This window comes from Schistocerca nitens, chromosome 1 (assembly GCF_023898315.1).
Source record: "Schistocerca nitens isolate TAMUIC-IGC-003100 chromosome 1, iqSchNite1.1, whole genome shotgun sequence".
NCBI classification, from domain to species: Eukaryota; Metazoa; Arthropoda; class Insecta; order Orthoptera; family Acrididae; genus Schistocerca; species Schistocerca nitens.
In genome coordinates this window covers 744,361,926-744,382,227 of record NC_064614.1, presented here as the reverse complement: position 1 = coordinate 744,382,227, position 20,302 = coordinate 744,361,926, and the positions used below count along the sequence as shown (strand labels likewise).

The 20,302-nt window shown below is 40.3% G+C and overlaps 2 protein-coding genes across 2 annotated transcripts in view; one reads left to right on the top strand and one right to left on the bottom strand.

Moving 5' to 3' along the window:
* Positions 1–13,588, top strand: part of LOC126260419 (uncharacterized) — a 57,066-nt gene extending 43,478 nt beyond the window's left edge. The window contains exons 2-4 of the mRNA XM_049957751.1: positions 453–748; positions 3,537–5,518; positions 12,441–13,588. Coding sequence (XP_049813708.1) covers positions 453–748; positions 3,537–5,518; positions 12,441–12,869 — 2,707 coding nt within the window. The 3' untranslated portion in view covers positions 12,870–13,588. The remainder of the gene's footprint in view (positions 1–452; positions 749–3,536; positions 5,519–12,440) is intronic.
* LOC126260409 (CAD protein) overlaps positions 1–20,302 on the bottom strand; it is a 543,685-nt gene that overhangs the window by 322,574 nt on the left and 200,809 nt on the right. The window contains exons 18-19 of the mRNA XM_049957741.1: positions 14,758–14,909; positions 13,414–13,518 (exon numbers count right to left, since the gene is read on the bottom strand). Coding sequence (XP_049813698.1) covers positions 13,414–13,518; positions 14,758–14,909 — 257 coding nt within the window. The remainder of the gene's footprint in view (positions 1–13,413; positions 13,519–14,757; positions 14,910–20,302) is intronic.

Sequence of the window (20,302 nt, the reverse complement as noted above, 5' to 3'; positions counted from 1 at the left end):
TACTAGAGGTTACATGCTTCACAACATACTGAATACGTATAGGAATAAATTTCCAGCAAAGACTGTCATCGTACGTTTTTACTTCTCTTAATGACAGATTGCTTTCATAGTACAAAATACTTTGCACATTTCACCAGGGTAGACTGATGCAGTGAATGTGGCCACCTCTGTATTTTATACTGTGTCCATCAACATTAGGACGGAAGCAGTTTTAATCACCCATAAGCAGTAAATAAGACAGTAATTTTGGTGCTGGATACTAAGTAACTGCAAGACAGGCGCATGCATAATTTTGTAACAATTCCACATAATTATTCGTGAAGTAAAAACTCTTTCATGTTGGTCCTTTTATTTCTTTAACTTCAATAAGCTCAGATTCATCTTTTTACCTACTTGTAAGAATGTGCTTATTTATGTATACATAACATTTATTGTTTTCTGTAATCTTACAGAGAAATAAAACAACTGCGGAATGCTCCACTGTCTGAAAGTGAAGCGCACTGCAATTCAGAACTGTACCGGCATGAGCGTCACTGCGTATGGCCAGATGCATTGCAGGATCATGTTGCCAAACGGGTAGCATTCAGACCAAAGCACGGGCCTAACAAGAATTGCACCGAAGCCCTCTGTTCACGGCGCATCATTGTTGTCCACAGCAACGTTACAGCAGTTGATGGATCAGACAGCATTAATGGCTATAACAGACCCAGTACTTACAAGTTGGCAGTAGAATCTTCTAAGAGCCAAGGTACAATTTTTATAGCAATTTAACTGCACTACTCTTAGCGACTGGCTGGTAGTATATTCCATACCTATCCAAATATGACTTAGTTAACTCACTTCATCCCCATTAACTGACTAGCACACAATTAGAATTTTGTTATATACATAAAGCACACACAGATCCTTCACCAAAAATTGATACCATCATCATAGATTGTACGCACAGATTAAGTCCATCTCACTGAGCAAATCCCCTTCATGGGATGTGGTTCGATCATGGATGCCTAACAGTAGCCAGATGATTAACATAAGTTCATACAACAGGGTCACTTACAGTATCCACATTCGGTCTACCAAATACATCAATTCTGATGGTTTATGAGCCAACACTGGTATAGTTTTTATGAAGATATTCATACTAAATGAAATGGATGACTGAAAAAAACTGCTCTTTACCATTACATACACCAACCATATACCATGTAATGCATGTTGCAGACAGACCATGAGAAGACTGTTACAGTGTTAGCTTTCAGCCAAAGCCTTCTTCAGAAAAGAAAAGAAAAGAAAAAAGAAAAGCACACACACACACACACACACACACACACACACACACACACACACACACGGAAATGGGGGAGACGAATGCTGTCTAGTGGAGTGTGCAGGGACTACGTAGTGTTTGGACAAGGCTGCCAGGCGCAGTGTCAGGAGGCTATAGGGAGAGAAGGAGGGACGAGGGGAGGGGAGGGACGGGGAGGGAGAGCAGGAAGAGGAAATAACTGGTGGGTGAAGGTGAGGGACGGGAATTGCTGGAGGCGAAATGACAGAGCGGAGTGGAAACTGTTGAGAGGTGGAGGGCGTGAGGATAATAGGTTAACATAGGTTGAGGCCAGCAAAATAACTCCCATCTCCACAGCTCAGCTGCTTGTGCCATATGGTGGTTCAGTTTGAACACCGTTTGGTCATGCCCATTCACCTTAGTGGACAACTGGTCAATAGTCATGCCAATATAAAAGGTTATGCAACAATTGCAGCAGAGCTGGTATGACATGGATGCTTCCACAAGTGGCCCAGTCTGGGATGGGTTAGGATAAGCCTGTGACAGGACTGGAATAGGAAGTGCTTGATTGATAAATTGGGCCGGTCTTGCATCTGGGTCTTCCACAGGGATATGATCCCTGTGGCAAGGGGGTGGGACCGGGAGCGGCATAGGGATGGACTAGAAAGTAGTGGATATTCAGTGGGTGATGACTTTAGGATGAATAGGAGGAATCTTGGGTAGGATGTCCCTTATTTCACAGAATGATATAGGTAAAAAAAGCCCTGACAAAAGATGTGGCTTGGTTGTCCCAGTCAGGGTGGTATTGGTCGTCGCTGGTTGCTGTGGATGGTGGGAGGATTGGAGTGTATGGGGATATGACATGAGAAATCTTTCGAGGACTAAATTTGGGAGATACTGCCTGTCTGTGAAGGTATTAGCCAGAACTTTAGCGTTCTGGTCAAGAGAGTTCTTGTCACTGGAGATACGCCTGCCCCTTCCCCACCTCACTCCTGATTGTTGCTTTCATTCAATGCAACAGTTGCTTTCTGGCCAGAGCAGCCAGAGATGGCAGTTTTGTGTGTGACTTATGCTTGCTCGTGTGAATGTTATTGTATTCTCTTACCCTTTCCCTTTCCTTTTCCTTTTCTTTTCTACAGAAGGCTTTGGCTGAAAGCTCACTGTGTAATAGTCTTTTCATTATTTCTGACTGCAACTCAACTTGTCATCTTTTCGATGAGCAGCAATCTATCCTTTTACTAATACTGTTAACATTCCAACCTGGACTTTCCACTGATTAACTAATCCTATCTTTTGGAACTATGAGAGCCAAGAGGTATAGGTTAGGGGTAGTCTGAAAGGAGTGATAGATTATTCAGATCCCACGAAATCATGGAACTGTGCGTGTGCAGTGCGGGGCGGCACTAGAAAATAATCAGTAGCTCAAAAGCTGTTCAACGTGAAGTTTCAGGACAGGACACAGAGACACCCACAGAAAGACTAAGGGGGAAAGGGTTGAAATGGGTATAGAAAAGGAAGGGAGGAAGGGGTGAGCTGGAATGTGGAAGAGGAGGAGAATAAATGGGAAGACAGAAAATTGCAAAGAAGGTTGTTTCCAGAAGATAGGCCTGCAACTGGCAATTATTGTCATCTTCTCATTTTCAATCATGAAAGTAAGAGGGGTCCTCAGAAGACCTATGTAACAAGATATCTGAGTGGAAATGTGACAGCAGATGAAGGTACAGCAAGTACAAGATAACAGACTACAAGAAGCTGGCTTGAAGAATTATTTTCTTCAAGGCTTACTGCCTTTTTTTCTTTTTCAATGAAGCTAGGTTAACAGTTTGGTTGATTTTGCTAAAAGAAGCTGTACAATGTTAGTGCAGCTTGTTTTATTATCTGTTAAAAGTCAAATAATCCTGTCAGTTTCTGAACACATTGGTTATATAATCATCCATAATTAGATGGGAAAACATATTGTTGAGGCTAACTTGCTGATAGTTCACATTAGTATTGGATAAGTTTCATCCTTCCATTTTGTCACTCACTTTCCTGTTCCAATTTCTTTTTCAATTTCACTGGCTATAAATCTTCTACAAGAAATATATTTATGTTTCTGCACTTGGTGCTCACCTTTTATCTGAAAGTATGTACACTTGCTTAGATTCAAATGAAAACTTATGGAGAAGCATAAAAATGTTGATCAATAAATGTAATTATATTATCTTATAATCAGCAATATCTCTTAATATTATCATACTTTCTATTGCAGGTTATGTAAGATTACGGAGCATCAACGCGCCTAACAAGCAACGCCGTATGTCATATGATGTCATTGACAGTGGGAAGTCCGAGGAGCCAATATACGCAGAACACAATGATGTCTTGATAAGTGAAAGAAATGATACAAGACAAACAGATATTGAGAACCACCCTCCTCCTCTTCCTCCTTTTCCACAGTCTCTACCTCTAGAAGTTGAAGATGAAACAATAAGTGAGAGCAGTGCAAGTCATGATCAGTCAGCAACTCTCTCACCTGGTGAGCAAGTACTACAAGATTTGGAAAAACGGATTGAAGGTTTTCCAAATGCGTCATCGGATACAAAACCAGAATTTTCTCATGTCCTACCACTACTTGAAGTTACAGAGACCACTAAATTGAGATACCAACATGTTCTCGGTCCTCAGAATCCTGAACAAGTCTCTTCAGAAGTCGAGAACAGAACATCAACACGTAGACCCAGCGGCACAGGGCAACCACTGCAGTACCGCCTACTACCCAGCATAAACATAAAACCTGCAAAATCACTTTCTGATTTAGACCACATAGGACAGAAACCAAATCGAACTAGATTGAGCCCACCCAGCAGTGAAAGCTCTGGTTATAAATCGATATCTCCACACCGTAGCAATCCAAGCAGCAGAGGAAGTGAATCAGATTACGGATACAGCACCATAACAGAACTGAAAACACCAAGGCCTGTTAATACACGTCGTTTAGGGCACATGCCAGAACAGACTTGCGGTATTCCAAGTGAATGTTTCATCAGAGTTGAAGTGCGAACAATTCAGACTGGGACTTACGATGACAGTGACTCTGAAAGTGATGGAATATACAGCAAGTCACATAATCCGCAACAACGAAGCAGGAAACTTTATGATGAGTATTATTATTTGAATTCAACAATGTACATGGCAAGTTTTGCAGATATATTTGTTGAAAGAATATCAGAAACACTAGGATTCACAGCAGAGAATGTGGAACTAGCAGAAATGCAAGGTGATAAAATTTACTGTGATACAGTTAAAAGCATAACAGAGAAAATAAAAATGAAGGTCCGAATGGACATTACACCTTCCATACACTGCAAATCATGGCCAGTGCAGGCTCTCGAGTGGCACCTGCGTAACCGAGTCTGTATACTTGACAGGAGCCAAAACTTGAAGTACACATGGCCAACTAGTGAAATGATAACAAATGTTGTGCGAATGGGTTACCATATTTTGCCTATAGGTTACACACCAACTCATGGTTCTAACAAAGAGAGTCACATAGAGTGGCAGATTGCCTTTCCAGAAGCTGAAAACTACTTAGAACAGTATCTTTCACATCCACAAATCTTTTGTTATTTGTTTACTTTAGCACTGCAAAAGAATTTTCTTGACCCACTAGTTAAGTCTGAACTAAAATTACTGCCTGCACATATTCGGTCAGTACTCTTCTGGGAATGTGAGAAAAATTATGCTATCTGGAAGGAAGACAGGCTTGGTGAATCACTTCTACGACTACTGAGAGCAGTTTATGACTGTCTCAAAAGGCGGCGACTTCCAGATTATTTTCTCAAGAGTCATAATAAATTTGAAAGCATACCAGGTAGAAACTTGTCAAAAATTCAGGAGAAATTGCATTCCATCATGGAAAATCCTGTTAAATATGCACTAATTGCTGCTCGTAACTTATACTACATTTCTAAAGACCAGGATACATTCTACCCCAAATTTGATTTTGAAAAGCTGGACGAAATAATTTCAGCAGAAAATTATGCGAAACTTCTTAATCCTTTACTTGCCCAACCACCTAAACCACAAAAAATAGTTCCAGAGGAAGATACCTCAGAAGAAGAGGAAGACGATGAAGGGTATGACCTTGACCGTCAATGGCATAAAGATGCACATAGGGACATTGAAGCTAAGAAGGCTGCACGCAGAATAACAAAAGCACCAAAAACTGTTGCAGAAACAATCAATGTCTCGGTAAGTTGACAAATATCAAACCGAGCAGTGACAACAATTCACAGGTCATGCACATGCATAATCACATTATGTATTCTTTTGACTGTGTGTAATCATGTTACTTGTCCATCCATGTTATTTATTTACTTGACAAAACTGATTTTGCCCTGGCTGACTGAGCTGAGGATACAAATTAATATGTCAACCCCAGAGGAACTCATGACATTATCTTGGGACATTTCTGATAATGAAGAGTTGTGTAAGTTTCTTAAGATACTTAATATTTCAAAATGTTTATCAGCTTTGAAACGTTCTGGCAGATTAAAACTGATTACCAGTATGAGGGAATGTTGTTGACACAATGACAATATGAGGAATCAGTTAGACCACTCTGACAGACGTTTCAGTTTGCCGCGTAGCTCCTTGCAGCATATATCATGACAAAGGGAAAGATCCATTATGGCTTGAAATTCTAATGTCCAAGTTATGATGGCTGCCTGTATTCATTTCACTCTTTCTTGTGCAAGCAACTACTTTGCTAATTTATAAGTTAACACTGAAAATGCTGACTTTGATGCCATGTTGATGCTGGCATTCACAACCACCCTTATAAAAATGGAGAAAAATACGAGCTATTTCAAAATCAATGTTGGGGTTTCAAGACTTTAGCATTTGTTACATTCAGCTTACAATTAAGAATACATCAAATGAAAATGCAACTCTAATGCTGTTTTAAGGGTATCTGTCCACATGCACTGTTTTCTGTGTCTTCTGTTGGGAAGTGCTAGTAGCAAAGATGGTGACCAGTGAACAGAAATCTTTGTGTTTACAGTTTGCAAGGACTGAATTTGTAGTTACAGTGCAATGTGTGTTCCGTACTAAGTTCCACTGTAATTCTCCAAGTGATAACATCCATAGGCGGTATCATGTGTTTGAAGACACTGGCTGTCTTTGCAAAGGGAAGAGTATGGGGCGACGAAGAGTGAGTGAAGAATGTGTTGAATGAGTGAGAAAGTCTTTCACACATAGCCCCAACAAACCAGTTTGGAAGGCTAGCCACGAATTAGCAATTCCGATGACTTAAGAAGAAATTTACAACTACATACTTGTTGCCTGCAGTTGCTACAAACTCTAAATGCTACAGACTATGGTTTACGTGCCAACTTTTCAGACAATATGCTGATGCGCACTGTGTCATCTTCAGTGATGAATCGTTATATCCCTAAGTGGAAATGTAAACACACATTATGTGCACATCTAGAGATCAGGAAATCCCAACAATATTGTACAGCTGCAACAAGACTCCCCTAAATTGAACATTTTTTTGGTATCATATCGTGGTGGAAAGTTTACGGGCCTTTCTTTTTCTGTGAATCAACTGTAACTGGTGTTCCTTATCTTAATGCACTAGAATCACGGCCTTTTCCTAAATTGGAATACTGAATCACAAAACTTTATTTGGCAACAAGATGGTGTACTGCCTTGCTGGCACAACTCAGTAAACATCTGGTTAAATACTGTTGTACCCAACCATAGGATTGGCCCAAAGATGCCGAATGACGGAGCTCACTCTGCATGACCTCCACATTCACATTCATCTGATCTGACACCATGTGATTTTTACCTTTGGGGGTTCATAAAGGATCTTGTGTATGTGCCTCCACTACCAACTGTTTTACTAGATTTAAAGAAAAGGACTGAAGCAGTTGTTGCAAAAATTACTCCAGGCACAATGGTCAGGGTCTTGGGAGAAGTCTCCAACTGAACACTTAAGAAAAACTGTTTGAGTTGCTCTTTCATTTGAGTTATTATTCATAGTTGTAAATTGAATGCAATAAATGCTACAATTGAATGCAATAAATGCTACAAATTGAAGTACCCATACTTACATCATTTTCCAGTCTTCCCTGATGAAATGCTCACCAATTGGTCTCCTCTTTTTTCATCCATTTCAAACAGACCAAGATCCAGTATTTTATACATTACTTCAACTCATCCTTTATCAAATCTGTAGTGTAGCAATCATCTTCTGCTAACTTAACTGTGTATGAACATCACACTTGTCTTGCATTTCCAAGTATAAAATGTGGTGTCCACCATGGAATGGACATTTTCCCTTTCTTTAATGTTAGACTTACCAGATATTTCAATCATTTGTGTGGTAGGATGGATACATTAACAGAAAATGGCTTCTGAAGCATAATCAGCTGACCATTAGTAAAATGCCTAATGCAAGAACAACAGAAACTCACTCCGTAGTCTTAAAACACTGGATAAAGATATACTGGTGCATAGCTTAAGTACAAGTATGTTGAAAGCTACTCTCGCAAAGCTATCAAAGTAGAAAATGGATTTAATTGGCAGCTAAATAAATTGATAGCAAACAAAGAGAGAGATTTTTAGGACTTCACATTAAATATAATGTGCATCTTGCACATTCAAGTGCATCAATATGTAAATAACTTTTGCACATTTTTTGCTTACCTTTCTCAAATCTGCATAAAGCAATTTAATTTTTAATTACTTTGTATTTAACCCTCCACAACCACAATCATGATAGCTTTGGATTAAATGTCCTCTACCAAGACACCGAGATATATGTTCTGTAAAGTTGCATATAACACAGGCCAACGAAAAATTGCTTTTGAAAAACTTTTTTTACGTTGATAGCTGATCTTTATAGATTTTTACAAGCTGAATCCAAATCTAGCCTTAATTTTTTTTATATCACCCACAGTTTTTGAGCAATATGCTTTTTATTATATAGTATAAGAATACTATGCTATAGGGTGAATGGGGAAATTAATGAAATGCTTTGTTACAACATAAGAATGGTTTGTATTTTCAGTAAGCTACTTAAAACAATGATATGTGGTAATAGAGGTTTCACTTGTCAGCTGGAATTGGTTTGTATTTTCTCTCTTTTTTCTTTGAAGCTTCTTGAGTAGCTTTTTCTACAATGAGTCACTTGCTGAACTTCTTGGTGAAGTGACAAACAGTAGTCCATCATGTTGGTGTTCCAGCGGCCTTGGTAGCCTTTTTCCATCACTTTAATGTCCTGGTGAAAATGCTCTCCTTGTTCCTTGCTAACATCTCCTATATTGTCTGGGAAGTAATCAAGATGACTGTTCAAAAAGTGAACTTTCAGGCTCATTAAACATCCTAAAGTTTTAAACTTCTTTAACATTTTGGCTGCAAGAGAAACATATTCTGGGTCTCTTTCATGCCCTAAGAACTTTGTAACAACTTGCTTGAATGATACCCTTGCTTCTTTCTCATTTAAGATCATTGTGGTTTCAAAGTTAACATCAAACATCAATTTTCTAATGTCAGGTCTGACTAACATGCCTTCTTTTAATTTCGCTTCTGAAAGGTGTGGAAACTTTTGGCAGAGATACTTAAAACATGGTCCATCTTTAGGCAAAGCCATTACAAAGAGTTTCATTAGGCCTAACTTTATATGTGGAGGTGGTAGTAGTACATTTTTTTAGATCTACAAGCTTTTTGCATAGAATATTCTTCCCACCAGGTTTTAAAGACTCCCTCACAGGCAAGTTCTTTCTGCACCAGTGGTGATCCCTAGCCCTACTGTCCCATTCACACAAGAAATATGGAAATTTGGTAGCCACCTTGCTGACAAGGAGCAGGCACGTTACTTTTAGATCACCACATATCATCCAATCATAAGCAGAATACCCTATTTTATTTAGCACTATTTCTAGGTTTTAATAGCTTTCTTTCATATGTACAGAGTGTCCAACAGGTATAGATGCATACATTTTACCATTGTGTAATAAAACAGCCTTTGAACTAGTTTTGGATGAATCAATAAACAGCCTCCAGTCTTCCTTTTTGTATTCAATACCAAACTCATTCATAAGACCGGCAATGTCTGAGCAGTACACTAAATCTTGTTGAGAAACTTGGAAAATTGCTGCTCTCTCTTTCTATACATGTCTATGCTGGTTCCAACTGCCAATAAGTTCCTTTCCTTCAATCTACAGCCAAGCAGTTCAGCTTTTTCTTTCGTTAAGCCCAGATCCCTAACCAAATCGTTATGCTTTGTCTGAGTAACCAATTTGTGCTCTAGACTTCCTGTATTACAATGGAATTCATCATCATCTGGTTCATTTAAATCACATTGCACATCAGAAAATACTTTTGTTGGAATAGAATTTAAATCATCTGGTGGTCCAGGAACTGGCAAATCTACACCATGCCCTACTGGTCGGATGGCAGACGGAAGGTTAGGGTAGCTTATTACCTTCTTGTTTTCCAAATTATGACCAGTAATATCAACACTGCAAAAGTAGATATCATCAGAATGATTTCTTGGCTCCTTCCATATCATAGTAACAACAAATCTAAAGGCTTTTTTCTCCTTTTTGGACCATTTTCTCAGATCTTGAACACACACATAAAATATCTTATGTAGTGCCCAAGATTTATCTTGATCACCAAGTTTAGATCAAAAGTATAACCTTTTTCACAAAGTCTGTAATGTTTCTTTGGCGTTTTTTAATCACAAATTCACCACAAATATAACAAAAACTGTCACCAGAGTTTTTACAACCACGATTAGACATCATACTGAGCACATGTACAGGAAACAGCAAAGTGATGTTTGGTTGACAGTGAACAAAACGCCATCTGTTAACACAAAAATAGCTGGTTCAAATGGCTCTAAGCACTATGGGACTTAACATCCGAGGTCATCAATCCCGTATACTTAGAACTACTTAAACCTAACTAACCTAAGGACATCACACACATCCATGCCCAAGGAAGGATTTGAACCTGCGACTGTAGCAGCAGCGCAGTTCCGGACTGAAGCACCTAGAATATCTCAACCACAGTGGCCGGCACAAATATAGAATCGACCTTTTTTGCTAGCAAATGTTTTTCAGCAGTGCTACCATTGTCGTCTACATTCATTACATCTCCTTTTTAAATTATTTTAACTATATAAAAGCTGTTAAATTCTTTTAAAAGATCACTTAATTTAATAAATTTAACTATAAAATGTGAAGAAGTGGTGGGTGATACAGTTTTTTAAGTATCATACACTCCTGGAAATTGAAATAAGAACACCGTGAATTCATTGTCCCAGGAAGGGGAAACTTTATTGACACATTCCTGGGGTCAGATACATCACATGATCACACTGACAGAACCACAGGCACATAGACACAGGCAACAGAGCATGCACAATGTCGGCACTAGTACAGTGTATATCCACCTTTCGCAGCAATGCAGGCTGCTATTCTCCCATGGAGACGATCGTAGAGATGCTGGATGTAGTCCTGTGGAACGGCTTGCCATGCCATTTCCACCTGGCGCCTCAGTTGGACCAGCGTTCGTGCTGGACGTGCAGACCGCGTGAGACGACGCTTCATCCAGTCCCAAACATGCTCAATGGGGGACAGATCCGGAGATCTTGCTGGCCAGGGTAGTTGACTTACACCTTCTAGAGCACGTTGGGTAGCACAGGATACATGCGGACGAGCATTGTCCTGTTGGAACAGCAAGTTCCCTTCCCGGTCTAGGAATGATAGAACGATGGGTTCGATGACGGTTTGGATGTACCGTGCACTATTCAGTGTCCCCTCGACGATCACCAGTGGTGTACGGCCAGTGTAGGAGATCGCTCCCCACACCATGATGCCGGGTGTTGGCCCTGTGTGCCTCGGTCGTATGCAGTCCTGATTGTGGCGCTCACCTGCACGGCGCCAAACACGCATACGACCATCATTGGCACCAAGGCAGAAGCGACTCTCATCGCTGAAGACGACACGTCTCCATTCGTCCCTCCATTCACGCCTGTCGCGACACCACTGGAGGCGGGCTGCACGATGTTGGGGCGTGAGCGGAAGACGGCCTAACGGTGTGCGGGACCGTAGCCCAGCTTCATGGAGACGGTTGCGAATGGTCCTCGCCGATACCCCAGGACCAACAGTGTCCCTAATTTGCTGGGAAGTGGCGGTGCGGTCCCCTACGGCACTGCGTAGGATCCTACGGTCTTGGCGTGCATCCGTGCGTCGCTGCGGTCCGGTCCCAGGTCGACGGGCACGTGCACCTTCCACCGACCACTGGCGACAACATCGATGTACTGTGGAGACCTCACGCCCCACGTGTTGAGCAATTCGGCGGTACGTCCACCCGGCCTCCCGCATGCCCACTATATGCCCTCGCTCAAAGTCCGTCAACTGCACATACGGTTCACGTCCACGCTGTCGCGGCATGCTACCAGTGTTAAAGACTGCGATGGAGCTCCGTATGCCACGGCAAACTGGCTGACACTGACGGCGGCGGTGCACAAATGCTGCGCAGCTAGCGCCATTCGACGGCCAACACCGCGGTTCCTGGTGTGTCCGCTGTGCCGTGCGTGTGATCATTGCTTGTACAGCCCTCTCGCAGTGTCCGGAGCAAGTATGGTGGGTCTGACACACCGGTGTCAATGTGTTCTTTTTTCCATTTCCAGGAGTGTATTTGGATTTTCCACCTTAAAAAAACCACAAGAATAAGGTATTTTCAGCAAAAAAGTTTTTCCATTTTTGGCCTGTGTAATTAATTTGCTCTTTACACAGCAGCAGCCTCTGTCAGATTTTGACAAAATAGCACTCACATTTAAATCTTACTCTGTGTATAAGGCCTAGGTGACTGTGACATGTTTTCAGCAGCTGTCACTGTATATATCATATTGATTAGCAAATTATTAGTTTTTTTAACTGGGATAATTTATAATATCAGAATTTCTAACTATATGGAAGTGCTCATACTCACTGCTTTGATGTCTTCTGCAACTATCTCCCAATAACCTGTAATAATCACTCACAAAGACACTTCACAAATTTTAATGCTATTTCAGATGCTCATTTCATAATATGAAGGACCTATGTAACCTCAACCTAAAACTAATTTTTATTCATTTACTTTTTTGCAGATACATCCTCAAAAGAATGATCCAATGAGGAGTAAATTAGTACTGGAGTTATTCATCCCTCATTTCATTGAGATGGCCAACTACAGCAACAAATACAGATCACATCAGCAGGCTATATTTTACCTCAAACATGCCGAACGGCTTACAAGACTGCTTGCAGAACAACCAGCAGCTAACAAGACAGATATTGAAATGCTTATGACACAGATCAAGTCAGCAGAACAGGCCACGAGAGCTAGTGAGAGATACAGCCTGAAGCTACTGTGGCCTACCACTAAACCACCTAATGAAAGTAGCACAGACAAGTCACCAACATTCGCAAGAAGACGGTCAACACAGGAGATAACAATTGTAGATGTGCATCAAAAACCAAAGCGTGTTGTATCAATTGAACTACCAAACGATGTTTCTGAATCCATTGATCTGTAGAAATCTGAACTATTGGCAATTGTTTGCTTGACATCTGTGTAAGATGTTTTACAATTGTTATATTAAAAAAAATTCCCCTCTGTCCTGTTAGTGCTATTGCCTATGCAGTAAATAATCTGTGATAATTTTGAAATATTATAGGCAAGCATTCCAACAGAGGAAAATGACAGTATGAAAATCTCCAAATGTTTGTGCTTTATGACACACTCACTTGTTCATAAAAAAATTATACCTTCTTCAGCTCTAATAACGTTAATTTAGAAATTTATTTTGTTTACAGAATTCATTACTTCCTAACAGGATAGTAGCTCGCATATATACTAGAGTCCAAGAAAAGTGTTTTTATAGGCTCAGAATGTAGTCACTGTATTCCATTTGCAATTTATATTAACCTTTAACTGTGTACTGTTATTTCAGAGAGAACTGTGCACTTTTGCCAAGAACTCAAATACAATGACAAAAGTAATTAGTAGGACTTAGTATCATAAGAATCTCATTAAATCATTACTATATATATTTTTTAAATATGATCATTTGTACTTACATCTACACCATGTTCCATGTAGAAGTCAGCTGTTCCCATACTAGCATAGAGTTTGTAACCCATATTCTGGAGAGCCTGGACACTGGGTAATAGCTCCATTTTGTGCTGAAAATAAATGTAGACTATTGTTTATCTGTTGTAAATACTCGAAAATAAACAGATTAGTTCATTTACACTTATTTGTGTGTGTTTGTTATCATAGTTCCTTCAAACTCAATGAATTGCAGCTATTATTCACAGAATTCTCTCTGCTTTACTCAGTTCATATAACATTCGAAAACATTTTTGCAAACACTTTTACATGGAACAATTCAGGTAACTGGAAATGAAGGTAGGGGTGGGGAGGGGAGGAGGCACAATCTTTGACAAACTAGTCAGGATTTTAATGAGAAATGGAGTTTTATCCTGAGTTCTTAGGGCTAGGAATGAAGGAAAATAGTCAAGGAACAAAAAGTCTGGAGGATGAATGTGGATCCGGTTTAATTGAAGCATGGTTAAGGAGGGTGCACACGCGCGTACATGTGCACACCTGTAAGAGCTCGCGCATGTGTGCATGACACCAAATGTAGAAATTGTTTATGGATGTTACTTATCAGTTTCATAATGCTGACTGTGTTTATGTGTGGAAGACTTCTTATGTTTTGTTGTTATAGTACTACAGGAAAGGAACACTTGTAGCACTGAAATGAACCTTAGCTGAAAATTTGAGAACTTTTAAGTTAAATAACATATAGCAACTTATTAGTTAGAAACAATAACACAGAGCTAAGCACACAGGAATTTATCTACAAAGATTTAAAAATTAAAAGAGAATTTTCTCTCACTGAAAGGAACTAAAGATACTCTCATTTAATACTGTTCGAACCGGATCATTTTCACTTTGTGTATATTTCCTGCACCATGGACCGCTAGCAAATTTTGTTACCGGGACAGGCAATAATTTGCTCTTGACCGATTGTCCTCTGAGGGAAGTATTAGCCTGTAACAGTCGAGCGGCAGTCAGGAACATATTGGTACTGCTTACTACAGCTCAACTATGAAACTTGTCAACAGGTCACAAGGACAAGGAAAGTAGCTGCTGATGAAAACTAATGTAGGTGTGCAATTAATAAAGACTTACTGAAACTCAAGTTAAGATGCAAACAATTGCAGTTTAAGAAGCACACAAGTCTTAATTGCATTGTTAGTCATTTCTGCTGAACGCAGTGAAATTTTATTTGTGAGGCAAACAAGAGTGTATTTCACCATTTCATTTACACAATCCTGACTTCTGTTGCCAATTTCTGTTTTGTGAAATCAGAATCAAGAACCCGGAACTTGGCACTTTTGTTTGACGAATAATACCTTGAAGCTGCCCACAGAAAGAAGTATTGCATTCTTAGGGATTTGGAACCCAGTGCTCAGCATGGCTTTCAAGTATGCCTCATATCTGTTTTCACCAAAGCAAGCCACTTCCCCAGTTGAAGCCATCTCAACACCCAACATAACATCTGCACCTGAAATACAAGAACACATTCTGTCAAGGCACCTGACCTCTGCATACACTTAAATATTTAAATTAAAGTTAAAAATACATACACACAGGTTACTAGGTATAAGTTTGATACATGTAATGCTCAGCTAACACAATTCTGGGCTAATATTAATTTACAGTTTCTAATTGGCATTCTGAATGAAAGATTGTACAAAATATGCCTTTTCCAGTGTGGTCAATAAACCAAATTATAAATCTGTCAGTGGTATTTTATACAAACTACAATCACCCACACTGATAATAGTTATTGCTATTCCTGTCACTGCGTGCATATAAAGAAGCTATGGAACTATTGTACAGCATTGACAGCAGACAACTTTAACAGCTCCCTTAAGATCTTTTTCCCCAATGATATGATACTGTGCCAGTAATATGTTGTTTGTGTGCAAAATAGTAACAGCATAATTTAATCATAATTTACACTTGGTTTGAGAATGATGAAAGGAGGCTGTATATGTGAAACAGACCTGGAGGCAACAGAAGGTTTCAAATTCATTATATAGTGGTAAGAGAGAGATTCCAGAATGAGAATTTAAACTGCAAGACATTTCCAGGGGGAAATGAGGACTCTGACCACAATTTATTGGTTATGAACCATAGATTAAAACTGAAGGAAATGCAAAAAGGTATGAAATTAAGGAGATGGGATCTACATAAGTTAAAAGAACCAAAGGTTGTTGAGAGATTCAGAGGGAGCATTAGTCAATATCGGACTAGAACAGGGGAAAAGAATATAGAAGAAGATGATTGGGTAGCTTTGGGAAATGATAGTGAAGGCAGCACGGGATCAAATAGGTAAATGAAGCAGGTGAAGGAATACAGACATCTAAAAAATGAAACTGACAGGAAGAGCAAAATAGCTAAGCATGAATTGCACAGCTGTAAGGATTCAGAAGCATATAGCACTAGGGGAAACAGGTATCGCCTATGGGAAAATTAGAGGGGTCTTTGGAGAACAGAGAAGCATCTGCACGAATATCAATTGGTCAGATGGAAAACCAGTCCTAAGCAAAAAGAGAAAGCTGAATGGTGGAAGGAGTATATAGAGGGTCTACACAAGAGAGAAAAACTGGAATGCAATATTTTACAGAAATGGAAGAGGACTTGATTGAAAATGAGATGGGAGATATGATACTACAAGAAGAATTTGACAGAGCACTGAAAGACCTGAGGTGAAACAAGGCCCTGGGAGTTGTTGACATTCCGACAGAACTACTAATAGCCTTTGGTGTGAAAGACATATGAGATGGGCTAAATACCCTTGGACTTCAAGAAGCATGTAATAATTTCAGTTCCAAAGAAATCAGTTGCTGACAGGTGTGAAAATTACTGAACTATCAGTTTAATAAGTCATGGCTGTGAAAGACTAACACTAATTCTTTACAGACGAATGGAAAAACTGGTAGAAGCCAAGCTCGGGGAAGATCAGTTTGGATTCTGTAAAAATGTTGGAATACGTGAGGCAACACTGACCCTATGACTTCTCTTAGACTATAGGTTAAAGAAAGGCAGACTTACATTTATAGCATTTGTTGACTTAGAGAAAACTTTTGACAGTGCTGACTGGAATACTCTCTCTGAAATTATGAAGGTAACAGAGGTAAAATACTGGGAGCGAAAGGCTATTTAGAACTTTTACAGAAACCAGATGACAGTTATACGAGTTGAGGGTCACGAAAAGGAAGCAGTGGTTGAGAAGGGAGTGACACTGTTGCAGCCTATCTGCACTGTTATTCCATCTGTCACTGAGCATGGAGTAAAGGAAACCAAAGAAACATTTAGAGTAGGAATTGAAGTTCAGGGGGAAGAAGTAAAAACTTTGAGGTCCACCAATGTCATTGTAATTTTGTCAGAGACAGCAAAGGACTAGGAAGAGCAGTTTAACAGAATGGAAGTGTCTTGAAAGGAGGATATAAAATGAACAACAACAGCAGCAAAACGAGGATAATGGGATGTAGTCAAATTAAATCAGGTGACGTTGAAGGAATTAGATCAGGAAATGAGACACACAAAAGTAGAGAGGGTATAAAATATAGATTGGCAATGACAAGAAAAGCATTTCCATTGAAGAGAAATTTATTAACACTGAGTATAGATTTAAGTGTTGGGAAGTCTTTCCCGAAGGTTATTGTCAAGTTGTAGCCACATGTGGAAGTGAAACATGGACAATGAGCAGTTCAGATGAGAAGAGAATAGAAACTTCTGAAATGTGGTGCTACAGAAGAATGCTAAAGATTAGATGGGTATATCACTTAACCAATGAGGAGGTACTGAATAGAATTTGGAAGTCAAGAAATTTGTGGCACAACTTGACTCTCAAAGGAGACATCAAGCAACCGCCAATTTAGTATTGGAGGGGAATTTTTTTTTTTTTTTTTTTTTTTTTTTTTTTTTTTTTTTTTTTTTTTTTTTTTTTTTTTTTGGTGGGGTTTAAGGGCACTCAACTACTGAGGTCATTAGCGCTCAGTCACAGTTGTTAGAGCACATGGAATCTAGTAAAACTCAAGGGGAGGGGGGACACCAGAAAGTCCTGACAAAGATGCAGATAAAATAAGTAAAAAAGTTAGATGTCTTTGGACAAGCCAGTCAAAGTTATAAAACGCAGAACACGAGCAGCTGCTCGAGCGTCATCAGCTAAAATATCCGGTAAAGTAGATGGCAGGGACAGGACAACACGAGATTGACTAAAGTGGGGACAAGACAATAAAACATGGCGCACTGTTAATGCTTGACCACAAGGGCACTGCGGGGCTGGGTCACCGGAGAGCAGGTAGCGGTGGCTAAACCGGCAATGCCCAATCCGCGACCTGGTCAGAAGGACCTCGTCTCGCCGAGATGGTCGGCAGGTTGTCCAAGCAGTTGGGAGCGGTTTTACTGCCCGGAGCTTGTTTCCTTGGAGGGATGACCAAGCATCCCACCACAACGACACAAGCCTCTTACAAACAACCCCACGAACGTCAGATGACGGGACACAATGGGAGGCTGGCCGAGGCAGGAGGACTGCAGCCTTGGCTGCAGCATCTGCAGCCTCATTCCCAGGCACTCCTACATGTCCGGGAACCCACAGAAAGCTGACAGGAGAACCATTATCAGCGAAAGAACGGAGGGACTGCTGGATCCATTGCACCAAGGGATGGACCGGATAGGGAGCTCCAAGGCTCTGAAGAGCACTGAGGGAATCCGAGCGGAGTACATATGATGAATGGCGGTGGCGGCGGGCATACTGAACGGCCTGATGGAGTGCAAAAAGCTCGACCGTAAAGCTGGAACATTGGTCGAGGAGCCGGTATTTAAAGGTGGCGGCCCCGACGACAGAGGCACAGCCGACACCATCGTCAGTTTTGGAGCCATCGGTGTAAATAAAGGTGTGACCGGCAAGTCGAGCACGAAGTTCGACAAACCATGAGCAATACACTGCAGCCGGAGTACCCTCCTTCGGGAATGAGCTGAGGTCGAGATAAATATGAACCGGAGCCAGGAGCCAAGGTGGTGTCGGGCTCTCACCCTCTCGGAAGGTGGTAGGGAGGGCAAAATCCAATTGTCGAAGCAGGCGACAGAAGCGGACTCCAGGGGGCAGCAGGGCAGACACATACAATGCGTACTGACGGTCGAGAGAATCTGCGAAGAAGGACTGATAAGAGGGGTGGTCGGGCATGGACAACAGCAGTACGTCACGCCAGTAGGTCAATGGTAGTTCGGCAGCTTCAGCATAAAGACTCTCGACGGGACTAGTGTAGAAGGCTCCGGTCGCAAGACGTAACCCCTGATGGTGGATGGAGTTGAGACGGCATAAGAGGGATGGCCGAGCAGACGAGTAGACGAAGCTCCCATAATCCAGCTTCGATCGGACTATGGACCAATACAAACGAAGAAGGACAGTGCGATCCGCTCCCCGAGATGAACCACTAAGAACTCTAAGGATATTAAGGGAACGTGTACAACGGGCCGCCAAATAAGAGACATGCGGAGACAAAATTTCCTGTCCAATGTGAGCCCTAGAAACTTAGCTGTTTCCACGAATGGGAGAACAACGGGACCGAGATGTAAGGATGGCGGAAGGAACGCTTTATATCGCCAAAAGTTGGAGGGGAAGTGTGGGGGGCAAAAATCTTAGAGGTGAACAAGCGATGAATACGGCAAGCAGATTCAGAAGGATGTAGGTTGCAGTAGTTATTCAGAGTTGAAGAGGCTTGCACAGTAACACGGAGAGCTGCATCAAACTAGTCTTTGGACGGAAGACCACAACAATAGCACCATCTGCCTGAAGTTCATAGATCCATACAACATCAGCATAAAAGATTTAAGAGCAGTAAACAACAGTTGCCTTTGAAGTTTACATGCAGCTGAACTGTCTCACTTTTTTATATTTATTGGGACTCTAGAATCAACCTGATATTCATCTCTGTTGAAACATGTGTGGCATAAGTAGTCTTGGTAGTTTACAAATAATGTAATTTTTTGCGATACAAAGCCAGTTGTACATGCTTTGACATTTATGTAGCCATTTATTGTAGTGGATAAACAGAGCAAAACAGTGTAACTAGAACAAATATTTTTGAAAGACGTAGTTTTTCCCTCCATTGAACACAGTTTTGGTTTTCTGTAAATAAAGTTTCACTATACACATACAGTCTATAGTTTCTTCACTTCTATCATCTTTAGAAGACTGAAAACAGATTTAAGTATGAGAGTTTAACAAATAAACTGCATTAAGTGACACTAGCTATTCATTTAATTTTTGTTGTGTGTAGGGCTGAGACAAGTGCACTTTTTTCAAAGATATTGCAAGACACATCAGTGTAAAATATTGTCATTAATAGTGGATATAGGGAAAACTGAGAATGATACAACAATATCCTTCGAAAATATACTGATAAATGAATTTTAAGAATTTTCTTGACAGCACTATCACAGCAATGAATTTACTAGAAGATCACTTTTAGACTTTCTATAATAATTTTATTAGTTCGTAACTAGTTTCAAATGTCAAATTGTCAAAACAACACGATAGCATTTCTAATCAACACAAACAGTAGATGCAAATTTAAAGACATTGCTATTTCAAAATGTATGGCATAGTTCTATATTGCATGATCACAAAATTGTTTGTGAATGGCCATTAAGGCTGAAACTAGTTGTGAACTAGTAACTTTATTATAACAAAAGTGGATATTTCCACCTGCTTTTAAGAACGTTGTAAAGTTTGATTCTGTTTTCTACATGACTGAATAAAGAAGATATTCTACTGAAATTGACACGATGGACACAGGAAGGGAAAAAACTGTGTAAAAAATGTTTAAAAGTGAAAAATACAGGTTATGGAATGGCAGATTAATGACAGAGCTACTAATTAAA